The sequence below is a fragment of the Heterocephalus glaber genome, unplaced genomic scaffold, assembly GCF_053883595.1.
Source record: "Heterocephalus glaber isolate CG9 unplaced genomic scaffold, H.glaber_assembly_v1.0 deba00001429, whole genome shotgun sequence".
In the NCBI taxonomy this organism is placed as follows: domain Eukaryota; kingdom Metazoa; phylum Chordata; class Mammalia; order Rodentia; family Bathyergidae; genus Heterocephalus; species Heterocephalus glaber.
Genome location: NW_028258294.1, coordinates 27,528,180 through 27,552,784, shown reverse-complemented (window position 1 = coordinate 27,552,784; position 24,605 = coordinate 27,528,180). Strand labels below are relative to the sequence as shown.

General features: G+C 41.1%; 1 protein-coding gene across 3 annotated transcripts in view; it reads right to left on the bottom strand.

The window, feature by feature from the left end:
- Positions 1 to 310: 310 nt before the first annotated feature.
- Positions 311 to 24,605, bottom strand: part of Sik2 (salt inducible kinase 2) — a 153,902-nt gene continuing 129,607 nt past the window's right edge. Inside the window, exons 7-16 of one of the 3 annotated variants that reach the window (XM_021237886.2) lie at positions 23,535 to 23,755; positions 21,620 to 21,772; positions 14,915 to 15,004; positions 9,388 to 9,616; positions 8,294 to 8,578; positions 7,996 to 8,159; positions 7,150 to 7,260; positions 6,107 to 6,198; positions 4,827 to 5,435; positions 311 to 3,334 (exon numbers count right to left, since the gene is read on the bottom strand). In XM_021237886.2, the coding sequence (XP_021093545.1) occupies positions 3,310 to 3,334; positions 4,827 to 5,435; positions 6,107 to 6,198; positions 7,150 to 7,260; positions 7,996 to 8,159; positions 8,294 to 8,578; positions 9,388 to 9,616; positions 14,915 to 15,004; positions 21,620 to 21,772; positions 23,535 to 23,755 (1,979 nt within the window). In that variant the 3' untranslated portion in view covers positions 311 to 3,309. Of the gene's footprint in view, positions 5,436 to 6,106; positions 6,199 to 7,149; positions 7,261 to 7,995; positions 8,160 to 8,293; positions 8,579 to 9,387; positions 9,617 to 14,914; positions 15,080 to 21,619; positions 21,773 to 23,534; positions 23,756 to 24,605 lie in introns of all 3 variants that reach the window. The other 2 variants (XM_004856551.4, XM_087212175.1) reach the window with 2 other exon arrangements.

Genomic DNA, 24,605 nt, shown 5'->3' with positions numbered 1-24,605 from the left:
GAGTCTCTGGGCAGTGCTGCTGGCTGTGTCTCAATCTGTGCAATAGTATGTGCCTAAATTTGCCAAATGTGCTGAAATCTGCCCAGATAAGATGTGGTTGTAAATGGTGGTATAACTAGGATGGCTGGGTGGTCTTCTAGAGTTGGTCAGACTACTTTAATTGGGGAAAAAAATTGTAAAACAAATATGTGAGGGGCTACTGGGAAATCAGGCTGTGGGGCTGAAACAGGCCTTGACAGGCATTGCCTTAGTCAGGTTTTGCCATCTCCAAGGGCCAACAGAGCTCTGTGTTATCAGTCACTTGCCTGGGCCACAGACAGTACCTGTGGAAAGGGACATATAAATGTATTTTGGTTTTTTTTTTTTTTTTGGTACCGGGGATCGAACTCTGGTCCTTGCGCTTGCGAGGCAGACGACGGAACCACTGGGCTAAATGGGACATATAAATGTAAAAAAATGTTTTTTGTCCAGTTTGTAAGCACAGACAGATGATACTTCTCTTGTCTTCCACAAATTACTCTAAAGATAATTTCTGTAAAACGTTTCCAGAAAGAACAAAATGACCAAAGACCCATGCTTAAATAATTATTCTAACTTATTACCTGTTCTCCAGTTTTTATCTTTGATGTCTAGGCAGCACAAAGAGACTGAGAGGCTTGCCTGGCTTCTGAGGGGACAGTAGAGCCAGCCCAGCTTAGGGGCACAAATGCAGCCAAGGTCAGTGCTAGCCAGATTCCCCAACTGTTCACAGGGATCAGTGCTGTCAAGTGATACTAGGAAGTGTCTCTGAAAGAGGAGGAATGTGAAAAAGTTACCTGGAGTATGAATTTTCTTTAACCCAATGGGGAGCTTAAGTGTAACTATTGACATAGGTTTGTAAATGTAATCCAGACCAGAAAAATTCTGATCCCAGTATATTTGGGAAATGGGCTTGGGTAGAGATTGGAGAACCTGGCAAAGGAGGCACTACGTCCCTATTTCTTATGTGCACATAAGCCGAGGCTGTTCCTATACTGACACACTTGGGACTCTGACCTGTTACCTGAAGCTGCTGCTTTCCACCACCTTTCAGCTGCTACCTTGTCACCTAATCACTTTCCAGCTTAGACTTAATGCCCTTTCCCCCAGTTCTGACAACTAGGCAGAGGTCCTTACGAGTGTCCCTGCGTTAAGTACAGTGACATCCCCAGAGCTTGGCAGGAGGTGGGAGAGTTCACCTTGTTATTTGAGGGGCTGGGGGCAGGGCAGAGGAGGGATACTGCACAGTATCCCCCCTTTGCCCACAACTCAAGTCATGAGAGATGACTTCATTTCCACCCCTCTGATACCAGGGCACAGTTTAAATACTGAGGAGTTCTTGATTTCTGAGGAAGAAAGACTTCTAGGAGGCAAAGTATGACCCAAAGAAGGTTTTGTTCTCTAACAGTCCTTCAGTCCCCAGCTCTAGTCCTCCTGGTGGGGCCTGTAGTCTCCTATTCAGTAGATTCTGGAGAGTTGTTGGTGTCGGGAACCATCCACTTCCCTGTTCCCAAGGTGGCAAGAGGGCAGTACAGGCCTAGTTAGGGCAAAGGTGGGATCGGGGCAGCTCTCGGGAATCAATGTTGTGCTAAGTGCTTTATTTGCTTTACAGGGACTGGCATTTTGGTTGCATGTAAAATACTGGAGACACATTTGCCAAACTGGAAATTGCAGAACTAGTGCATTTTCCCCAAAGCAAAGACCAATACCCCTGGATTAAAAAAAAAAAATCGGGCTGGGGATTTAGCTCAGTGGTTTTGCCGCCTGCTGCGCAAGTGCAAGGACCCGAGGTTCGACCCCCAGTACCAAAAAAAAAAAAAAAACGTACCACACATATTGCACTTTTAGCCAAATGAAATTTTTACCTCATGTTCATCTCACCAAAGTCTCTTCCAAGGAGCCTGGCTGACAAGATAATAAAGCTAATGATTATTATACAGTAGTGTACACACTGCTGATGTGAATGAGACTGATGAGTAAGTCAGCATTTTATTTATTTATTTTTTTGGTACCGGGGATGGAACTCTGGTCCTTGCACTTGGGAGTCAAGCAGCGGAACCACTGAGCTAAATCCCCAGCCCGTAAGTCAGTATTTTAAAGTAGCCTCTCATCAGAAGAGTGGTCCTAAGCCTTCTTAGTGTTGCTTCAGTATTTGTGAAGTGAAAACTGCTCAGAAGTCTCCAAGGGTCACTAGTGAACAGAGTAACAGAGGCAGTCAGACAACAAATACCTCACTGATCAGCAGAACCAGTCTCTGCTTACCAGCTTACATTTCAGGAAATATACATTGCTATGGAATTTATTATTAGTTTCTGCTTGAGGTAAGTGAGAGAAGCAAACAGGAGCTTACAATAGATGTTCCAGCTGGAAGGGCCATACTCTTCATTGGTGACCATCCACACCACTGCTGTTGGTGCCTAACAGGCAGGCTTGCTGCTCGATGCTTCTCAACTTCTCTCTGGGTCCTTTTGTGTTCCAACAGCCTCTCCATTATCCCTCATCTGGCTCCTGTCCTGCCATAGCTCCTAGCTAGGTCACCTGGGCTAAGTGCTCATGGCCCCACTGGGGGACAGGAGTTTATGCCAATCTGTCACTGTGCCATTTCTCCAATCCTGAAATGAGTGGCTCCCATTTTCAATCTGGAACACACTTTAACTTCGTCAGTATTAGAGTGCTTCTGTAGTATATTTTGGGAAAATATATAATATATATTTGGGAAAACATCCTCCTTCAGTCTGAACACATTAAACCTTGGTTTATTTGCTTTTTTTTTGCACTGGGGATTGAACTCAGGATCTTGTGCTTCAAACCTTGTTTTATAACTGGCTTCTTTTGCAGAGACTTAGATTAGAGATCTTAATGATCTCTTAAATGATGTTCTCTATTTGAAAAAAATCATTAAGCATGAGGAGGAATAAACAACCCATAAAAAGAATATAAGTTATTCTTCCTGGATTTTCAATGTTATTAAATCACAAAATGACGCCCCCACCCCACCACCCTTTCCTGCTGACACCCAAAGCCCAACTTTGAGCAGAGCGCCTCTTGTGATGAACTTGGCAACCTTGGAGGGGAGCCCAACGCTGAGGCAGTCTCTGGCCAGCCACAAACACTGTTCAAATCCCCAGTACTGGCAGGGGCTGGGATGGGTCTCAGATGTCCCTGCTTCCCTCACCTGCTTGGGTGCTGACTACAAAGAGGAAAGGCAACTGAAAGGTGTTTCTAGATGCAGCATCAGTGTAGTAGCTCTCTTCTTTGTGCTTTAAGGAAGACGCTCTGTGCTTAATGCAATCATCTGCTGATAGGACAAGCCACTCTAAAGGACAAAAATTATAGTTTTTATAAATAATACTGAATTTGTAACATCCAGATGTCACTGTCCAAATACCAAATTACTCATTATTTCTAGGTGCACAGTTAACTAGCTTTAGCATCTATTTTTCAGTTACTTTGACAAATGAATTTTAAGGGTCAAGTTTTTCTAGAAATATAACATGTTTGGCAGATCTGCTTAAATGGTTAACACATCTGTAGTTCTTTGAATATTGCTCTTAATACTTGAACATTTCATTACAAATCAAAACTAAGAAAATTAAGAATGCTGATTTCCACATGGTGGAAAACAAACTGAAGTGACTTTGGATTTAGCATTGACATAAATGGAGAACTGGTTTCTACAGAAAAGAAAGCATGATTGGGGTTAGGAGAAGGCACAGCACTATCACTTCACATGAGACATAAAAGTTCATTTTTTGTGTCCTTAAAATTTCTAAGCCCTATATGAAACTGTTCAAATATACAAAGCTCAATAAACTATTAGCAACATACAGTATAAAGTCAAAGGAATTATTATACTACAGAAGAAACAAGAGGTCATCCTCTGGAGACCGACCGCCCTGGCTCGAAGTCTCCACACGAGACCATGCAGGGAGAGCTTGTCTTCCTGGCCCAGAGCTGGCACTCCTGATGCTTTCTCCAGTTTCTTGCCCCCAGCTTCCGCTGTGGTGGGTCCTGTCAAAGCTATGGAGCCCTGAGTATATTCTGACACTCAGTAACCCAGGGGCACCTTGTGAAGAGGTGTGCCACCTGTTCCCAGATAGAGATGAATGAAGGTTTCAGGGGCTAGTACCAGCTATTAGTTGGTGGCCCCTGAAACAGCTCATGCTCTACAGCTTCATGACAGTCTCAGGGACAACTTGCATCAGTAGCATAGAACTCATGATTCAAAGATAAAGCACAACTGTCCTTTATATCCTGTGCATCACATTTCATTATGAATTCTTGATTTGCCTTGAAGCAACGTTGTTGCTTTGCTTCAGTGAAAATATATTGCCTTTTTGTTTTTGCCATACATGCATATGTGTGTGTGTGTGTGTGTGTGTGTGTGTGTGTGTGTGTGTGTATGTATGTATATGCAATGGCACTGTCCAGCTTTCACCAGGCTTTCCCTCAATAATGAAATGCTGTAATTCTTCATAAAATCTAGGACTGGATGTTGTCTTATAAAAACATTTGTTTCTGCCTCCCTGGAGAGCTTGCTCCATTTTTACCAAAGGGCATGAGCTTCAGCCTACAACTATGTTCCAGCACTTGCTACAGAAAACTTTGAGTGGGGCAGAGCCAGGAGGAAGCACATCCACCCCAGCTATGACCTCTGATTCCAGTTGGGTGGCTTGATTTTTCCTCATTAGGAAGAAAGCAAGAAAATAAGCTTTAAATTTAAAAGGCTGAAATAAAAATAGAAATACAGTCTGTCTTCACTAGATTGACCTCACTTCCTGTGTTGAGATTAATTCACCAGGACATACCCATTGTGTTGTGGATCCACAGCGTCTAGCATTTCACAATCAAAGAGTCCCGGTAACTCAGAGAGGGCTAGTGGGTCATAGCTGGAGGGGGCCTCCTGTAGTCCTGAGCTCCTGGGACAATCCAGGCCTGTGAGATTGCTCTGCTGGGCTCCATCCACGGGATACTGACAAGGAGCGGGATAGTCTGGTGCGGAGGAAGCGGCACTTGGCAGTTCACAAGTCTGATAGGAGAACTGTAAGGGGGCGGGAGCAGCTCCTGGCTGTTGTGGTGGTGGAGGAGGTGGTGGGGGTGGTGGCTGCTGTTGCAGCTGTGTGGGCAGCGGAGGAGGTGCCCGGGGACTGGGTGTGGAGGGCAGGGGCTGCAGCTGCATCTCCTCGTACTGGTCGAGGAAAGGGCTGTATTGCATTTGCTCAGAAGAAGGCTCCAGGACGGGGCTCAGGGGCTGGGTCAGGCCGAATGGTGGGGGCTGCTGAGATGAAGGTGGAGTCTCCTGGTGGGGTAGGGGTAGCTGCTGACTCGGTGGATAGGAGCTCTCAGCTATCTGCATCTGATTGAAATACGCCTGCAGCTGGGACTGCTTCTGGAGGAAGAGTCGCTTCTGCTGGAGCCTACATTGGCAATACCAAAGGAGAATGTTTTAAATCTCAAGCAATGACAGTTTTAATGTAAATCCAATACCAGGCATTAGCTCCTGGCTGCCACTTCTCTCTTTCCCACGCAAGGGAAAAAAGGTGGGATAGGTTGGGTTTCTGAAACCTAATTTCACTTTCTGCCCTCTAATTCTCACTGATCCCTCAATGCTAAGTGAGCACAAATGCCTCTTCTCTGTATTGCTGAGTTTGTCTCCTTATTAAGGGAAAGGCTGATTTCTCATCTGGATTGGTCAGAGGGCCTTGGCCCTCTGTGGGTATCTGGAGGTTGATGGTTTAGGATAATCCTACCCTGGCCACATTGCTTCTAGTGAGGCTTGTGGGCATGGACAGTGCAAGAGAGGAGGCCTTCTTAGCACTCCAACCCACTTTATCTGCTGTAGGCCAGTGACTCTGAAAGCTTAGGTCTAGTCATATCCCAAAGGACCAACTACTAGAAAACAAGGGAAACGCACATTAGGATGCTGCCTGACAGCCCATACTGCATGGATGCTGGAAACTTTGAATATTATGGCACATTCACCGATGTTCCCAGTTGAGCAAATACGAATGGGAAAGGGTAATACACCCGGCATTCTTAAGGGTTCTGTGAAAGTAAGCAACTTCATTGGCCAAAGACCCCCTCTAACCTGTGTTCCTGTAGCTGCTGTTCCAGGCTCCGTGGTGGCTCTTTACAATAAAGCTGACAGGTGTTCTGGGCCTTTGATAGAAGGCTAGGTTTCTGGAAGAGCACAGAAACAATATAAACATGACAATAATATTGTCACCCAGGATGCAGTTATCAGACTATGCTTCTGTCTGGAAGGTGAATCCAAGGGTGTCCTGCAGAATCCACACAAGGTGAAGTGACTAAAATTTCTCAATGAGATTCCAGAAGGACATCAGATCAGCCATCTGGGGCAGTCTCAGTTCTGATCTACTTGTTTTCTACTACTAAAAATCCTCTAGGACTGTGAGGTTCATGGAAATTAAAAACAGTGATGGGCCGTGGATTTAGCTCAGTAGTTTTGCCACCTGCTGCGCAAGCGCAAGGACCCGAGTTCCATCCCCGGTACGAAAAAAAAAACACCCCAAAAAACCAATGAGAAAAAACAGGCTTAAATCCTAATAGTGCTGGTGTCAGCACATGTTCAAAGAAGAATGGTTTATTCTTTTTTTTTTGGTACCAGGGATCAAACTCAGGACCTTGCACTTGCGAGGCAGGCGGTGGAACCACTGAGCTAAATCCCCGGCCCAAAAATTCCAATGGTTTATTCTTAATAGGATTTTTCTCAAGATTTTCATGCACCAGTGTAGGGCCGGGGATTTAGCTCGGTGGTTCTGCCACATGCCTCATGAACCAGTGTAGATAGCTCAAGTTAACACTTTGCAGACTTAAGATTTCCATTATTCATTTAAGAAGGATAAAATGAGAAACAAGGAAGCCAGATCTCCCTTTTCTCTCTCAGTGGCATATCCTTTCAAAGGCCCAAAGACCAGTCCTTTCCTAGGCCCAATACAGAGCATAAGGTTAAGTCTGAACATATTTTGAGAAGTAAGTATAGAGTCAGACCTCCTTGTCTATAGGAGTAAAGCAGCTACCCTAAGTACACACCAAGAACACAGCCTTCGTCTTTGAGAGTGGAAGATTCTGGATGGACAAAGTGAGCTGGACTAACACGAAGGACCCTACCTGAAGCCTATGCTGCAGGTACTGAGATTCCAGGCTTTGCCGCTGGGAAAGCTGAGGATGTACGCTGCTAGAGAGAGTGGAGACACTTTCCTGCGGCCGAGGAACTTCTTCCTGAGAAGCAAGGGAGTGGAAACAATTTTTCAGTTTTCCATGTGGGAAAGTTTCAAGTCTTAGTTTAAGCACCTTTATTAATGACGAAGAGGAATCTCAACTCTTTAAGACATAATATTCAGTTTTTACATATTTAGTAGATGAAAAGTTAATTACTTTGCAGAGAATTTATACATGTTTTATCTGTACTCGACAATTACCTAGTCAAGATTAGAACAAAGGTTTCTGGTGTTTCCAGGAGGCCATCACCTTCACAGGGGCTATAAACAGTACAACTATCCTCAATGCATCGAAGAGTCTCAACATTTATTGGCTAAACAGCAATGTTTATTGTATTTTTGGTATGAACAATCCACTTATAATATTTAATAAAGTGATTGCACATCAAAAGTAACAGTAAAAGAAGTCAAGAAACTTCTCATTTGAGTCGTTTATTGTTCTTCATTTGTGTGTGTGCCTGGGGGAGGGTCAAAGGAGAGTACAAAGTCATTCATACACAGCCCTGTGAACCAATGCTAGTTTGCACACATCTAAGCCTCCAGCTGATACTGACCACCTGGAGCAGTGTGGCTGGGCCTGAGTGTCAGTAGCAGCCACAGGGAAAGCTTTTAGGCTGTGGTCCTTAGGTGCTTGTCCAGGACTTGAGGAGGTCCTCTACATGCAAAGCACTTACTTTCTGGAAAAACTCATGCTTTACACTCTCACAGCCACGGTAGGAAGAGCCCATGCACCCACCTGAGGGCAACTGCTAGTGAGGTCTTGGAGCTGAGGGGAAGCTGATGTCAAGGCAGGGTTGGCTTCTGATCCTATTTGTTCATACAGCAACTGCACTTTGTTCAACTCCAGAATTCCTTTGGTTCTAGCAAGGTTCTGAAGATGTTGTCTAAATGCTACAATTCCTGAGAGAAAGTAGAAAGGCCAAATAGTTTAAGCGAAATAGTTTCAGTAATCACAGGTGCACACCAACATGGCTATAATCCTCTTTCCTCCTTCCCATTCCCCACTACCAAAAGGGAGAGGAGAAAGCATTTACCTTGGGTGAGGGAGGTATCTGATGCCCTGCGGCCTTCTCTGAAGCTCACCGGTGACCTATTGTGGACCTCTCGTTTCTGAGAGCTCAGAGCCTGCATGGTTGGGTTGGTAGGTCTCAGGCTTATGAAGGGTGATGTCATGTGGGGTGAGGGCTGATTGGCTAACATGATATCCTTAAGGGAAGGGTTGTCTTCCAGAAAGTTCAGTTCCCTCTGAGCAGACCCCATGTCATACTCAGAGTCCACACTGTCAAGGGAGGGGTTGTCACTCATGGAGAAAATTTTCCCTTTAAGAGAAAACAAAACAATTGCCATCATCTGTGAACACAGGCTACAAAGCATAATGAGCTATAATCTTGATAGCAGCAACGTCCTTAATCTCCAATTAAAACATCCTTTCAAGTGATGCACACCTGTAGTCCCAGCTACTTGAGAGGCTGAGGCATAAGGATTGCATGAGGCCAGAGTTTAGACCAGCTTGGACAATATGGTGAAATCCTGTCTCAACAAACCTCCCCCCGCAAACCCCAAAATCAAAAACATCTTTTTTAGAACTGGAGTAGAATGGTTGCCTAGCATGTGCGATCCCTGGGTTCAATCCCTAGCACAGGGAAAAACAAAAACCCAAACTCCATCCTTTTCAGGTCAATTTAATCATCTTCCAATGTAGTGAGGAAAACCCTCCAGAAAGTGCAACTGTAAAATCTCGGTTGCTTCTGCTTCAAAAAAGCCAGGGTCCCCAAGGAAGCACATAGCATCACAATGAATCCTAGAAGGAAAGGCGCCAACTCAGAGACTTCATTTTAATCTCTGTTAGCTGTTAAGCAGGCCCAATCTACAGCCTGTTGAATAAGATACAGGCTAAATTCCAGGAACTGGTATCACTACTACTTCTTAGTGACTAGGGCATGAGATGATACTGTGAAGATTTTTTTTGGTTTTTTTTAAGACAGGGTCTCGCTATGTAGCCCAGGCTGGCCTCGAACTCTTGGTGATCATGCTTCCCCAGCTTCCCGAGTGCTAGGATTACAAGTGTACACCATTGTGCCTGGCTCATGCTGTAAAGATTTAACCTGGCGCTTCTCCAATATCATACCTGCTCCTGGCACCACGACCAGTTGGTTGGTCACTTCTGATAGAGTGTGCCGTCTCTGCCCACTGCGCGTGGACTGAAACACCTCAAAGGCATGGCTGGGGTCTTCTTCAGCTTCTCCTTCTGTCTCTAGCCCTTCATCAATGGAGGTCTCCATCATGTTACTGGGCAGTGACTGGCATCCCTTCCTCACCAGGACAGGAGGCACAGGGTCAAGCAGACAGCCATTCACCTAAAAATGGTATGTGTGTGAGATAATGCAATGAGTTGCTTATCTGCTAAGACATTAGAAAAACCCACAAAGAAGAAAAGGCCAAGACTTGTAGTAAATTAAAATTTAGTAAAATATTAAAAGTGTACACCTCAATGTCTAATGGAAACACACAGATTAGAAGTCAAGTCAACTGCAGCTCTTAGATAGAGGCCCATTATGACCCAAATTGGCACTGCCACCCTGGTTTTTCTGAGTCATCATTATTATAATAAACAATATTTTTAGTGGTTTCCAGATGAACAACAGTATATTAGCTTGAGGCCTACAGTTTTTTGTGTTTTTTTTATTAAGAGAAATGAAGAAGAGGGAAGATGAAACTTTTTTTCTGCTCAGTTACATGGCTCATAGATAGGAGACAATAGTAGTCACCAGAATTCTTGAAAATTTCAACCACAAAACACACTGGAAGGTTCCAGACATACTTTTATGCTTATAATTTAAGTACCTGCCCATTTGAGTTAGTCTTTAATTGGTTCTGTGTGCATGAAGAATGGAAATTAAGAATCCAAAGATTGACTGATACCACAAGAAAAGTTAAAAAAAAATGCAAATGGCAAACAGCCAAAGCCTTCCATTATAGAATAACAAATGACTCACAGGCCCAAAATTCCAGCAGAGGTTAATAAGCCCTGGCGCATGGCATTCCTTCTGTTCCAGCAGTACACACATCAGCTATGGTTCCTATCCCACAGGGATGAGCTCAGCACAGGTTCTGCGTGAGCATTGCTTTCTCAGGCAGCTGCTAAGCAAACCACCTCATGGCAGGCAGAAACACCACACAAAGGGGAGTTGCGGTTTCGAGTTCTTCTGACTGGTAAAAGCTCCAAAGAGGAGGCAATTATTTAGCTCATTACCTTAACTATTCCCCTGTGGAAATCAATCCTTTTTCTCCCATGAATAGCTGCGCAGGAATAGCCAGCACAGGAACCTCAGTTATAGGCAGTACTTTCACCTGAAATACACTGGGTAGAGCTATTGTTTCCTCTGGAAGCAGGAGCAGTTCATGTATGTGAGAGGTGACGTGGGACATTCCTGTGCCAGGCACAGGAAACTTTCCTCTTATGGCAACCATCTGAAGGCTGCAGGGCTCTTTATTTGGAGATGGAAAGTTGGGTGACTCAGATCTTTGTTTGCTTGGGGGAGGGGGTTCTAATTCTCTAAAAATTGTTCTGGGGCCAGAGCCATGACTTGGATAAGGTGGCTGATGCATAACAGGTTTTAAAGTGAGGAGCAGCCACTTCAAAGGAAGAGTGGTACATGGTTTCTTCCCTGAACAGAACCAGAACTTACACTTCTAGGCTCCTTAACTGTCTGTTACTATAATTTTCTAAAGACCAGCCAAAGATAATTTAGAAATGAATAAAGCAACAGAGAAAATAATGTTATTATCTACTAAGCATCTTCACAGCCTCCATCAAAATTTTAAGACATTACAGACAGTTTTTGTAGTATAAACCATATAAGCTAGTGCTTTTTTTCCTTAAGAGAAAAATCACCTTTTTCCGAGTCATTACAAATACAATGCCAGTCCTTCTGGATTTACATTTACTTAAATTTGCACCTTATATATTTATCTCATTAATACTAGAAGAAGAATTCTTTCATTTAAAAATGTCTTCTGAATTCAATTTCATCCTGGTGCAAATAGAAAACCATGATCTGATTTTTTTCATTGACCTGACTATTCATCCTGAGACAGCTAGAAGACTGTGACTAGAAGCTTTGTTTGATGATGAGTAAGAAATCCCCCTGACAGCCAGGGATTTAGCTCAGTGGTTTTGCTGCCTGCCTCGAAAGTGCAAGGTCCTGAGTTCGATCTCCGGTACCAAAAACAAAAAACAAAAAAGAAATCCCCCTGGGCTGGGTCACAGTTAACAGGTGTGAACACCTTCAGCCATGAGTTCAGGTTTCCGGAGCAGCTGATCATCATTCCAGCTTTGCCTGCCAGTTTACCCAAGGACTCGCTATAATAGGAGCCTAAACTCATCTCTAGGATTTCATGACTGAAATACTTGGTTGATCTATCTAAAGAGTGACCTAAACTTCCAGAAATAAGATCTTTTTGCTCTAGGAAATAATCTAGGATGATATAAATTATATAATTTAAAAATACAATGTAGGTGAAATGTATACTTTCAAATACATTGTTTTTGTCTTTCCTTAAAGCTCAATCACTTCTAAGAGGCCTCAAATATAATACACAGTATACAGGTAGGAGCCAAACCTTCAGAGCTGCCAGCACTCACTGAGAAAGCCCCCGAGTTGACCACAAGCTCCTAGCACAGGAGACTGGCAGAACACTATGAACTGAACATTTGTGTTCTCCCGCAATTCTTATGTTGACTGGACCACCAGAAAAAAATAAAAGAAAGAAAATAACAAGAAAATTTCTCCTTCAAAGCCCTAGAGGTTAGTGCTTATGATACTACTAAGAGTTTGACAAATTTCCTTTCAGACCTTCTCTTATATCTATACTACCTTTATAATAAAAAGTTATTAGAGTGTAAGTGGGCATGAAAGACTTCTGTTGCTTTTGCATTTTCATAGATTAATGTCATAGTTCTCTTCTGCTATCATCTATGAAGATGTTAACTTGGAGAATTCTTTTTATTATAGTCTAATAAAATGTTAAAATATCATGTGTGTGTGAAATCCATTATTTACAAAAAAGCAGTCAAGGAAGGAAGATTTGCTTTCCAGAGTTTATATATCTGCCCACCCACATGGTCTCTGTGTCACCTGTGGGTCTCAGGTACTATTCAGATGCACATTCTTACTCAGAGACAGGTGACTTTCTCAGAAAGGTGCTAGTTTTAAAATACAGAAGTCTCCAACCAAAGTTTCAATTTGGATCTCCTATGGAATTTTTACTGACAGTTTTAAGAATGAAAGACTTTTGAGAGGGAAGGAAAGGTAAGCTCTTTTTGAAATATACAATTCTTATCCATGATTGATAGCACAAGTGAAATTAGAAATACATGCAGCTATGAAACATCTTTTAAAAACAAAGGAGTGTTACAGTAAATGTATATGAAGCAACATGAACAAAAGGAACTGTACTTCAGTGGGTTTTTGTGTGTGCATTTATTTATGAGCACCATAGAAAGAGGGAAGGAAGACAAGCATTTTTGCTGAGATAAATGAAATGATCACAATAAGACCAGGGGTGTTTATGACCTGGCTAAGTAAGTGTCAGGGTGGCACTGCCAGTGTGGGTGACCAGTTCCAGCGTGGCACTGTTCTTCCTACAAATGCAAATATACCATCTAGCTACTGTCTGTATCTTTCACAAAAATCATTGATTTCCTGTCTGTTTCCTAGTTACTGTAACAATCACAAGCTTTAAAAATAGTTTGCCCTATATAATACAGCAGACAGTGCCCAATCTGTGTTTTGGGCCTGGTGCCCTCACATACAAGACTTTGGCAGACTGCATTTTAATTTTCTTGAGAGAATTAGATCTTCAAAATAAATGAATTATGTTGCCTTTATTTATGTCTAAATTTCTGAGCAAGACTGTAACAGTAATTTGTAAGGTTAACAGGCTAAGTAATCCCCAACAGAGAAAACAGACTGTCCACAGGAAGTGAATTTGTCTTGGGAAGGCGTTAGACACTTAACCTACTCCTCTTCAGCAACTCAGACGAACACCTGCTGTAGAGCTGCCTGTCCTGGTTGTGCTTCTGCTAAACTAAGATTTCACTTCTGAATCTCCTTGACCCCTAGAGTTCCTCATTTCTGAAACTGACACTCACTCTCCCAATCATCTAGGCCCCAAATCTTGGACACACAGCTCCTATTACCCTTGTCCCCAGGCTCTCCACATCCTGTGCATGCTAGGGAACCACATGGGCTAATTTTCTGAAGCACAGCACACATATTGTGCATCTTTGTTAGAAAATCTTCAGTTGTCTCCTGCTACCCTAACACCTGTCACTCTTGAATTGTTTCAGCTGACATTTAAACACATGCCCACGTTGACAGCAACCACCTAGAGAACAGTCCAAACTGCTTGACTTGCCATTTAAACCAGCTCTATTTCATGCACCTTGCCTTCATCTGCCCTTTTCTTCAAACTGAACAACTGCTCTGGTTTAGAAGGACCTAGAATTTCCTTAAGTTTGAATTTGCTCAGGCTTTTCTATCCACTGAAGATTTCGCCTATTTTCAACTACCTCAGTTCTATCCACTTCTCCATTCTCTGCTCTGACAGTTAAGACCTTCCTGATCAAACAGTAAAAACCATTCCCCCCTACCCCACCCTTCCATGCCTAGCCCCACTTTGATTTATGGCTCCTTATGGGACCAATCATATTTTATGTTATTAATTTATTCCACATCTAGCATACTGTCTTTAATTATGTATAATTCTCCTTCTGCAGACTGTGAGGCATTGTTTGTGTCTGATTCATCTTTTTAGTACCCAGAGAGGATAAAAAGACAGGAAACAAATACTGAATATCTAAAATCTGTCCCTAACCTCATATGCATTATAATTAATCCTCACAAGTCTCATACAGTTGGTATTCTCATTTCACACAAGAGAAAACTGATGTTCACAGAGGGTGGTCACCTGCTCAAGTTCACACAGCTTTGGGAGAGCAGAGTTTCAGCAAACCCTAAGACCCACATTCTTCTGTGACACTCTGCTACCCACAGAGAGGTCCTTCTGTGTAACACTTGATGCTAAGTATATATAACACATACTAGGTTGTAAGTAAGTATCCACTGAATGAGAGCTGTCATCTTCTATAATCCTAAAAGCCAACTTTGTGGAATACAATTAAAATAACTCCTTAGAGCATGTCCAAATAGGATACACAAAAGATATTTAGTTGACCAAAAAGATAGCCTATCATTTTGTACCTACAGTATTCTCAGAAGTCAATAATAACAAATACAAAGCCCAATTTAGTGCAACAGGTAACATTTTTGTTTTCACAGTTACACTTTATATAAAAAAAGGCAAACCCTTGCACTTATAAGGGGCTAGAAACTTGAAGAGAGTTAAGAAAGGAGAAAGAAGAGGGCTTTTGAAAAGCACATATGAGGTCTGACAAATTATTTACATAACTGTTGTAAGAATAAAACATTGGTAAGAGTTTAGTTCTGGGCCCTTTTCTTAAATTCTTTTCCACAAAAACAACATTCCTGACTTGAGGAAATAGTAGAATTCAACAAAGCCACAGCACAAAACTTGTGGATTGAACTGGCCACATTGCAAACTCTGTCTCTCTCATACACATCCATCTGTACCTTTGGAGTGTCAACACACTCTTCTTCCATAAATGCGGCTTCTGCCTGACAGCTGGATGCTGGAAATGAAAAGGCCTCCACATTGGATGCCTGTGGGAGGAGGGTAGATCGGATCAGTCTCATGTTTGGTGAATGCATGGTCACTGGGAGTCCCACAGTTTGTGCCTGCAAATATGGCAAGAACAGAGCATGGAAGCATTAGTAATTTTTCTATAATACTAACAAGAGTTTTTAGAGTAAAATAATTCTTTCTGGGGCAATTAAAAGACAGTTATTTATTGGAAACTCCAGAAAAGATGTGATGAGATACATATAAGGTACAGGTACTGATCTGATGCAGTCTCAGCAATCAAGATAGTTTGAAATAGGTTGTAGACAATTTTGTTCATAGCCCATGATGAGAGGCGTAACTTTCACACAGGTGACAAGCAAGTCACTGTAAGAATGTACTTTATCTCAACAAACATATCATGTTTTTCTTTAAACATATTACCTGGAAAGATGTAAAGAGGAACTGAAAATTCCCTGCCTATAGAAGCGCAATTCTGAGCTGGGACAGATGGATATACACCCACACCTGTACAACTAGCTACAAAACTAGGCACAATGAAGTAACTATATGCTCTCTCTCTGAGGGGTGAGATGGTGTCTATTTCTTGGTAAGGGTGTGTATGAAGAACAAAAGAGCAACAACAATTACTTGAAGGACAGGACCGTCCTTCCTTTGAGGAGATGCACAGCTTGAACACCGCCTTCTGGCCCAGTGGAAGGAGAGATGCTTACTGATGCATAAGTTATGTTCCTGAAGTAAACCTACTATAGAAAGCTCCAGATGGGTTTAAGTTCACTGTCCTGTCTCCTTTGTTGGCTACTCTAAATAAGCATTACCAACTCTTCTTTAAAAAAGTCATTTAAGGGCTGGGGATTTAGCTCAGTGGTGCCACATCTGCCTCACAAGTGCAAGGACCTGAGTTCGATCCTCAGTACTGCCAAAAAAAAAAAAAAATTTTAAAAGAGAAACCTTCTTATGAATTGGCAAGGATTGAGTTTTCATGATGAAGCTGCTGTATGATCCTTTTATCCTCAATCCTTCAAAACTAGAAGAATAATTTATTAGATGTGTTTTGAATGTAACAGACATTGAAAATAATCTGAGGGAACAATCATCCTACTACATTTTTCCTGCTATAGTCACTTGAAGGGATAGGGGATGATGAGTTTTAAATATAAACATACAAAAGGGGAAAAATGGTATAAAATTCTAGTTTCCCAAGACCTGAGTTTGATTTCTGATTCCATCACTTACTAAGTGTGTGATCTTAATCAGGTTACCTAACTTCTCTGACTCTTATTTTGCTCACCTGTAAGAAAGAGCATCGAGGACTGGGGATAGAGCACTTGCCTAGCATGCACAAGGGTCTAGGTTGATCCCAGAACTAAAAAAAAAAGTCATAATACCTACTTTATAGTGAAAATTGTAAAAGGTAACATGTAAAGTCCTTAACTGTTAATGCCTCTTTTTTTTCCCTGAAATCCTAACAAGAATATAGGAATTAGACCACAAGATGAATACTGTTTTACTCTCAGCTATTATTTAATGGTTCCCTGTAAGAATTTCAAGCTCATAGCAGTCATACCAAAACCAATGGGATATAATGAGAGCATTTCTCAGAGGGAAGTTTAGAGCTGTCAAAGTATATATAAAAAGAAAAGAATGAATCAAAGTAAGTACTCTAATGATGCATCTCAAGGTCCTAGAAAGACAAGAAGAATCTAAATGTGAAACTCATAGGGGGAAAGAAATGATAGAGATTAGAGTGAAAATTAATGAAAATGAGACCAAAAAATAAAAAAGATCAATGAGTCAGAGATGGTGTTTTGAAAAGATGGGAAGGGATCTGGAATTGGGGGGAGACAACAGGGAGGGGAGAGTTAGGGGAAGTAAAAAGGATCAACATGCAATATGTGTATATCCAATACCCCCACAACGAATGTATTTACTATGCATTACAATCATATACTCATTAAAACTTGAGAAAAAAGAAAAAGATATAAAGTTTAAAAACTTAAAAGTTTATGGTTGTCAAGGTGAAGGATATGTTACTATTATACTTTAGAATCATATATATACACACACACACACACATTTGGTATACTCCAACATTAGTATTACTTGATATAACACATGAGATAAAGAATAAAATAAGAGGGCCAAAGATTTAGCTCAGTGGTTCTGCCACTTGCCCTGCAAGCACAAGGACCTGAGTTCGATCCCCGGTACCAAAAAAAAGAATAAAATAACAATAGCAAAATGTCAGCATTATATGGATGGTAAAAACAGAAAAAAACATACTGCACACTATTCTGAACATGATAAATAAACCACTTTTCCTCAGGCTTGCATACTGTTTTGCTTTTGAAGATAAATGCCTTTTTAAACACTTTGTCTTAATTTCGCCAGTCAGCATGTTACAATGTAAAATTCAAACTTCCTAATGAAATGCATTTGCTAAGCCCTCCTGCCCCCATCATTAGCTTTTCAAAGTAGAGAACTGAAATTTGACTTTTTTTGGGGGGTACTGAGGATTGAACTCAGGACCTTGTGGTTGCCAGGCAGGCGCAGTGCCACTGAGCTAAATCCCTGGCCCTGAAGTTTGACTTCTATTTCCCCAATTTACTAAAACTGCTCTTTTTCTATGAAAGTAGGGAAAGCATTACCCAAAGATAATGCACCATTAGTGAGATGGCGCATGTTAACTATGATGTGCTCCCCCTCTTCTCAGTCCTGTCTCTTACAAGCGCCAGTTAAATGTCAGGACTGTGCTGTGTCAGGCCAAATATAGCATCTCTTCCTTGACAACTTTTATATCCTACCTGGACTACAACAATAATTGACTATGAACTTGGTAAGGACAGAGGAATAACATTTGTTATGACACTTCCCAGGAAGTGGGTTTTATGAGTCTGTTTAATAGAAGTCTTGCCATCACTGAGTGGACTAATGAAGTCTTTCTGGGGCTAGGGATGCAGCTCAGTGATAGAGTGCTTGCAAAAACATGTGCAAGGCCTTAGTTCTGCCACAGGAAGTACACACTGCTATTTCCATTTTATACTTAAGGACACAGAAGCTCAGAAATGCTGATTTGAGTAGTCATTCATCTTAGTATGGAACTTAAGGTCTCATGATTCTACAATTCATGAGTCCTTTGTATGCGATCATATTGTTTCTTCAATTTATTACTGCTACATCAGTAACAAGTGGGATCTACCCCTTCTTTAAAAAAATCAGAACATCAAAGAATTAAAGCAAGAAGGCTGTATTAAAACTTTAAGCATAAACATAGACTCCACCAAAAAAAATATGTATACACACTTCAGGAAAAGAAAAACTTGTATGAGGTGCACATTCTCATGCTTTTAACACCTGCAGACTTTTATCTATGGGGGACCTTAAAGGATGTCATATTTTGCAGAAAACCCACTGCACTGCCGGCCCGTAAAGAAACTGAAAATGCACGTGCAGTAATCTTAATGACCAAGGTTACTCAAGCAGCAGTTTGCTGTAGTAATAAATGTCTGGAAGCTAATGGCCACTACTTTGAGCACCTCTTCTAATTTCAGAGGCCAAAGGTAACTTGTATTAATCTCATGATGCCTCAATACATTTAGTATTAAAATGTTTACACAAGTTTTTCCTGCAGTGTTTATACATTTTTGATAGACTCTGTATCTGTATCTATATCTATATCTCTCTCTATATATCCATAAACCATAGAAATCTATTTTTCACAAGTTCCACACTGAAATACAGAATGTGACTCCTAAAAGAAGGGAGCATTTTCTTTAGTCACAGTGCTGACTGCTTAGCCTCCAAAAGGCACACAAGACAAATGGGTTGATGTGTCCTGGAAGACACATGTGAAGTTATAGTAAATAGGTCTCTATTATGATTTGGGCCAATGCATAAAGTGAAAAGAACTCATAGGGTATTTGCAACAAAAACCAAAGTTAACAAATGTTAGGAAACCATGTTATATATCTGAACCTCAATCCAAGTTAGATACAGTTTGAGATATCCAAGGGAATCTGCTTGAAGCTGGAGGCAATCTGCTGAAAGTCTAGATAGGAAAGGATGTTGCATACAGTGACATATGCACATGTTCAGGAACAATGGTTTATGGACCCCTTGCCACTCTCTTGCGCATGTGATGTTTAAGAATAAAGAACCTGGGGCTGGGGATTTAGGTCAGTGATTCTGCTGCCTGCCTTGCAAATGCAAGGTCCTGAGTTCAATCCCTGGTACCAAAAATAAACAAACAAACAAAAAAAGAATAAAGAACCTGGCAGGGGGCTGGGGATTTAGCTCAGTGGCACCATGCCTGCCTGGAAAGTGCAAGGTCCTGAGTTTGACCCCCGGTACCCCCCCAAAATAAAATAAAATAAAATAAAATAAATAAAAAGAACCTGGCAGGGAAGCTTCCTACTGCACTGAGGTGCTCCTGTTTCCTACCCTACTGTCCTGCCATTTGCTAGTGGGAGGGAGCACTCCTCCTCTCACTACTACTACTCCAGCTTATGACTTCTCATTTTCTCTCCCTTTCTCTCTGCTTAAAAGCTATACAATTCAACTCTGAAGGTTCCCAAATGATCAGAGATACTCTGAACCAAATACCTGGAAGTAATAACATGTTACCTACATGTAGTAATATGTTATTTTACTCATGTTCATGTCATATCAATACTTTTTTTTTTTTTGGTACCAGGGATCGAACTCGGGTCCTTGCACTTGTACAGCAGGTGGTGAAACCACTGAGCTAAACCCCTGGCCCAATACACTTTTTTTTAACAGTACTGGGGATCGAACTCAGGAGCTTGTGCTTTCGAGGCAGGCACGCTGCCACTGAGCTAAATCCCTGGCCCTGTATCAATACATTTTTATATAAAATATATAAACAAAATATATAATTTTACATGCTCTGTAGAAGTCAATGCAAACTTTTCTTATAAGCCCATAAATTTTGTAAAATTGCAAAGAAATACAAAGTTAAGATTCTTCTGTTCTTAATTTTACTTTAAACAAAGAAAGTCGCTTGCAGAAGTGGACAGGAACCCTAATACAGCACAGAAACAAAGCACTTTTCTCAACTGCTACATAGGTGATTCCCCAGATCTCTCTAGCCCCAGCCTGTCTTTTGGGATCCAAGTCCAGGTCCACTGCCTATTAACTGAGTTAATGCTGTCTCTGTACCCTCAGGCCCAAGCTCCAGGACAGTCGTCTGTAACTCACTGTTGTCCCTTTTCCCCCAACAGTGATTTATTACTTTACATAACAGTCACTTACATAACCCTTACTATATGCCAGACAATGTTCTACATGTGTCACAAACATTAGCTAATTTTATTGTCATGACATTTTTAATATTATCTCCATTTTATACTTTGGAAACTTAGACACAGAACAAACTTAAGGAAAAAAAATTTTTTTTACAATACTGGGGATCAAACCCAGAGCCTTCCACATGCTAGTTGTCTACTACTAAGTTAGTCCTTTCTTCATTTTTTATTTTGAGACAGTGTTTTGGTACAGGCGTGTGCCACCATGCCTGGCTCTTAACAAACTTTCCTAATGTCACAGCAAGAAATGGGATTTGCTCCCATACTGGGATTTGCTCCAGTGTCTCCGCTTTTAACCACCATGTGGAGCTGCCTCTCCAAAGCATTGCTAAGTTCATACATGGTCTACACCTGAAATGGTCTTTATCCTTGCCCTTTTCTTTCTGTTTCTGCCAGCACAATATTAGTTTAAGTTGTAGTATTTCTCATCTCAATTACTACAATAATCTCCTAACTGGTCTCCAAATTTCTTCTCTTCCTTATTCAAACTACATTTTCAATGCTCTGAGATTAATAAGCTTAAAGAATGGATATAATTCTATCACTTTTCTGCTTAACAGCCATCAGCAGTTTTTTATTGCTTCCTAAATTATAAGTAAACTCTGCCTTGGCTTCCTGAGCTCTTCACAATATGGCTTCAACTTACTACTCCAACTTATTTGCTTATACTTTAATCCAAGTGGATTAATTGGAATGAACCTTACAATTGAGCACAAGTATTTCTGCTCATCTCATGCTGCTTATTCTGCCTGTCTATGGCTTCCAGTTCTGCCTCTCCCTAACAACTCCCACACCTCTGTGAAGTTCTGTCTTAAACACCACCTCTCCCATGAAGTCATTTCCACTCAGATGTGCCTGTTTCGTCTTAACTATGGCATTCACCTTTCTCTACTTTGAATGATGACTATTTATGATCTTGTCCTATTTTGCTTCTACAATATAGTATCTCTGAGGGCAACAACTGTGCTTTATCTCCTAACTCCTATAGTATTTAATAACAAAAGCTTGTATATGGTAAATCTGCAACAAAATTTTGTAACAAAAATTGAATATACAGGCTAGTTACATTAATTCTCAAAATAAACAAATGATTTAAAAATGAAATATCTCTCCAAAGAAAAAAACTTTATGAAATAAAGTTAATCTTTAAAAATATGAAGTTGCTAAAATGAGAATTAGTAATCAAGGCTGAAACTTTCCAGAAAAAGAGAATGCGGATGAAATCCTAACTCTGTACTTCCAGATGAAAAATGTGTCAAATATGTGAATAGGCTCAAGTACAGATAAGACTACTGGCTAATGGGGCGTCACCTTGGCAACTGTTTGTTCAGCAATGGTGCTAGGCCTACGCTGGCGGCCGTCAAGTCTCTGCTCCACAGGAAAACTGCTTCTATGTGATTTCAGGCGCTCCACCAACAAGAAATAAATGGCAGCAAAGTGGTTATAGCTCTTGTTTTGCAAAGACTGAAAGAGAAAACAAGTGGTGAAGGCACAGAACCATAAAAAACAATCCAATGATTTATATCTTTCTAAAAGAGTGAGGGAGAAAAATCATGTGTTCTTCAGAACAAAGTAGCAAAGTAATACCTCAAAACGAAATCTGTTCTAGAATTTAGTGCAGAAGGCAGAAGACCGCAAATTTCTGTAAGTATCAGTTATATAAAGGGTAATTTCTTCAAATGATTTCCTTGGCCCATTTACATGATCAGGATCCACTTATTTTTTCTGCATTGAGAGAAAATGTCATCACTTCCTTAAGTAGACATTCCTAATGCTGTCATATGGCCCCAACTCATAGGTATAAGTATGGTGTAAGGTCAGTTAGCCCTATGTGCAGAAGTTCTAATTCTCTAACTCAAGTCCAAAATCATTGAAAACTCTGAGGTGAATGGTTAAAGCCTTTGGGGAACTTTACAGTGATTATTTGGGGCTAGACAGCAACATTTGGATGCTACATTGAGAGACACTGTGTCTCTGTTCTTAGGTAATTTTTTCCTCTTGTTTTTGCAGTCCCACCCTTTTGAAACCTTGAAAATAAAGTTGCTTCTCAAATTTTCCCATTTCTAGCCTGCCAGCTTTCCCGGATGCTAACACAGGAGAGAAGCAGCTGCTCCTTTGGCTTCTAATTCTAGTTGCCAGTCTGTATGGGTGCTGTGCCGGGCACCATGGCTGTGGAGCACTCTCAGCAAAGACCACAGGCCAGTGGCACTACTCACGGCTGCTGTTCTGGATCTGTTTTATGGACAAGTACCAAAAAACATCACAGGGCACACAATGAGGAAAGCAGGAAAGCCAGATTGGTTCTGCTTACTGCTACAACAGGGGACAAGGCAGCACAGTTTGGAACCTTTGTCTTTCATACCCAAAAGGGGTATTTAATATTTCTTCTTGTTATGCTTCTTCTTAAAAGTACTGTTTAATTTTTTATTGTTGTGGAGAGGGCTCAGTGGCACCGTGCCTGCCTTGCAAGCACAAGGTCCTGAGTTTAATCCCTGGTACCAGTGTGTGTGTGCGTGTGTGTGCGTGCGTGTGTGTGTGTGTGTGTGTGTGTGTGAGACTTACTGTTGTGGAAGGTCTTAAAAAATATATATATATGTATATCCTGGGCTGGGGATTTAGCTCAGTGGCACCACACCTGCCTCACAAGCTCAAGGTCCTAAGTTAGATCCCTGGTACAAAAAAAAGTATCTATCTATCTATCTATCTATTTATCTATCAATCAATACTACAGGACAGTTAAAAGCCAAGAACAATTTTCCAGGTTCATAACCTTCAAATCAGGATTCCACCTGTTTCTGCCCTCTTTGTTTCTCCAGTTTACAACCTATACCCAACTGCTTTCTTAAACTTGGTATCTTCTCTTCTTGTTTCCTGCTCAGACCTTAGTCTTGTTCCATATTTGCACATTCGTATTTCATACCAACTAGTTTAACACTGATATGAAACGTCACATGATACCTTGTGCTTGTTAAATTTCCATTTTGCCTTTTTTTGAGTCCTCTGTGAACTCTCTTTCTTGAATTTTTGGCAGATGGAAAAAGTAAGGAATTCAAATATTAAAGGAAATGTAAATAGAATCTGATGTAACTGCTGGGGAACACTGAACAGCATCCCTAGATGCTGGAGACAGATGTGCAAAAAGACCAACATAACAGAAGTGGAACTTCAAGTTACTAAGTGCAGATGACTGCTAATATATCTTTGGTCAAATCTATGATCAGTTTACCTCAATGGTCTTCTGTTGATCTATTCCAAGGCTGTGCATCAATCGCAGAACCTGCTCATTAAATTCCCCAATGGATGGCTCATTTTCTTGCTCTTGTGGATAGAGAACAGGTCTCTGTACAGGAACTTCTATGAGCATCCACTTATGCTCCTTGATTTGAGCTATGGTTAGCCGTTTAGATGGGTCTAGGACCAACATCCTTCGAATGAGATGCTCACAATCTACAGAAAACAGTGTTACAAAAGTCACATAAATCACTTTGCTTTAGGTTTATCTGCTTCACTCATGTGACTTTACAATCATGTTAATCTTTGTATCCTTCACTGAAAAGCAGAAAGTCAAATGGGTAAATCAGAAAGATACTTATATGTGTCAAGTTCACAAGGTGAAGGGATACTTTAAAAAAACACAGAAGGGTATAATCTGGCTAAATGAGTCTTTCTGTCTTTTTTATTTGGTACCAGGGATCGAACTTGGGACCTTGTGGTTGCAAGGCAGGCAGCAGAACCACTGAGCTAAATCCTTGGCCCTAAATGAGTCTTTCTATTGAAGTTCTCAACTGAAATTATCTAGTCAAAGACTCAGATTTCTATTAAAGAAAAAAACTAAGGTAGGGCTGGGGATTTAGCTCAGTGGTGCCGCTGCCTGCCTAGCAAGTGCAAGGTCCCAAGTTTGATCCCTGGTACCAAAAAAACAACAAAAAAAACTAAGCTACATTTAGAACAAGCAAATAATAAATTAGTCCTCAATCACATCTAAGGCTGATATACTATGGCTATGTAGGTGAGGCAAAAGACTCTCCAGCAGGGTATTGCTTTTTTATCGCTACTGCTGAGAAAAATGTCCATGAAACACGATTTACTTCTGATTACACTAGGAACATTGCACTACTGTAACTTTGAGCCCCAGCTGATTCTCTGAGCTGGCCTCATTCTCTTCATCACATTCATATTAGCTAATTTTATACTGTTCACTGTAATCTGGCACTGTGCCTGGTGCTTCACCACAGTACCCTGAGGGCAGAAAGTATTCTTATTTCTGTTTTATTTTATTTATATTTTGTTATTTCTA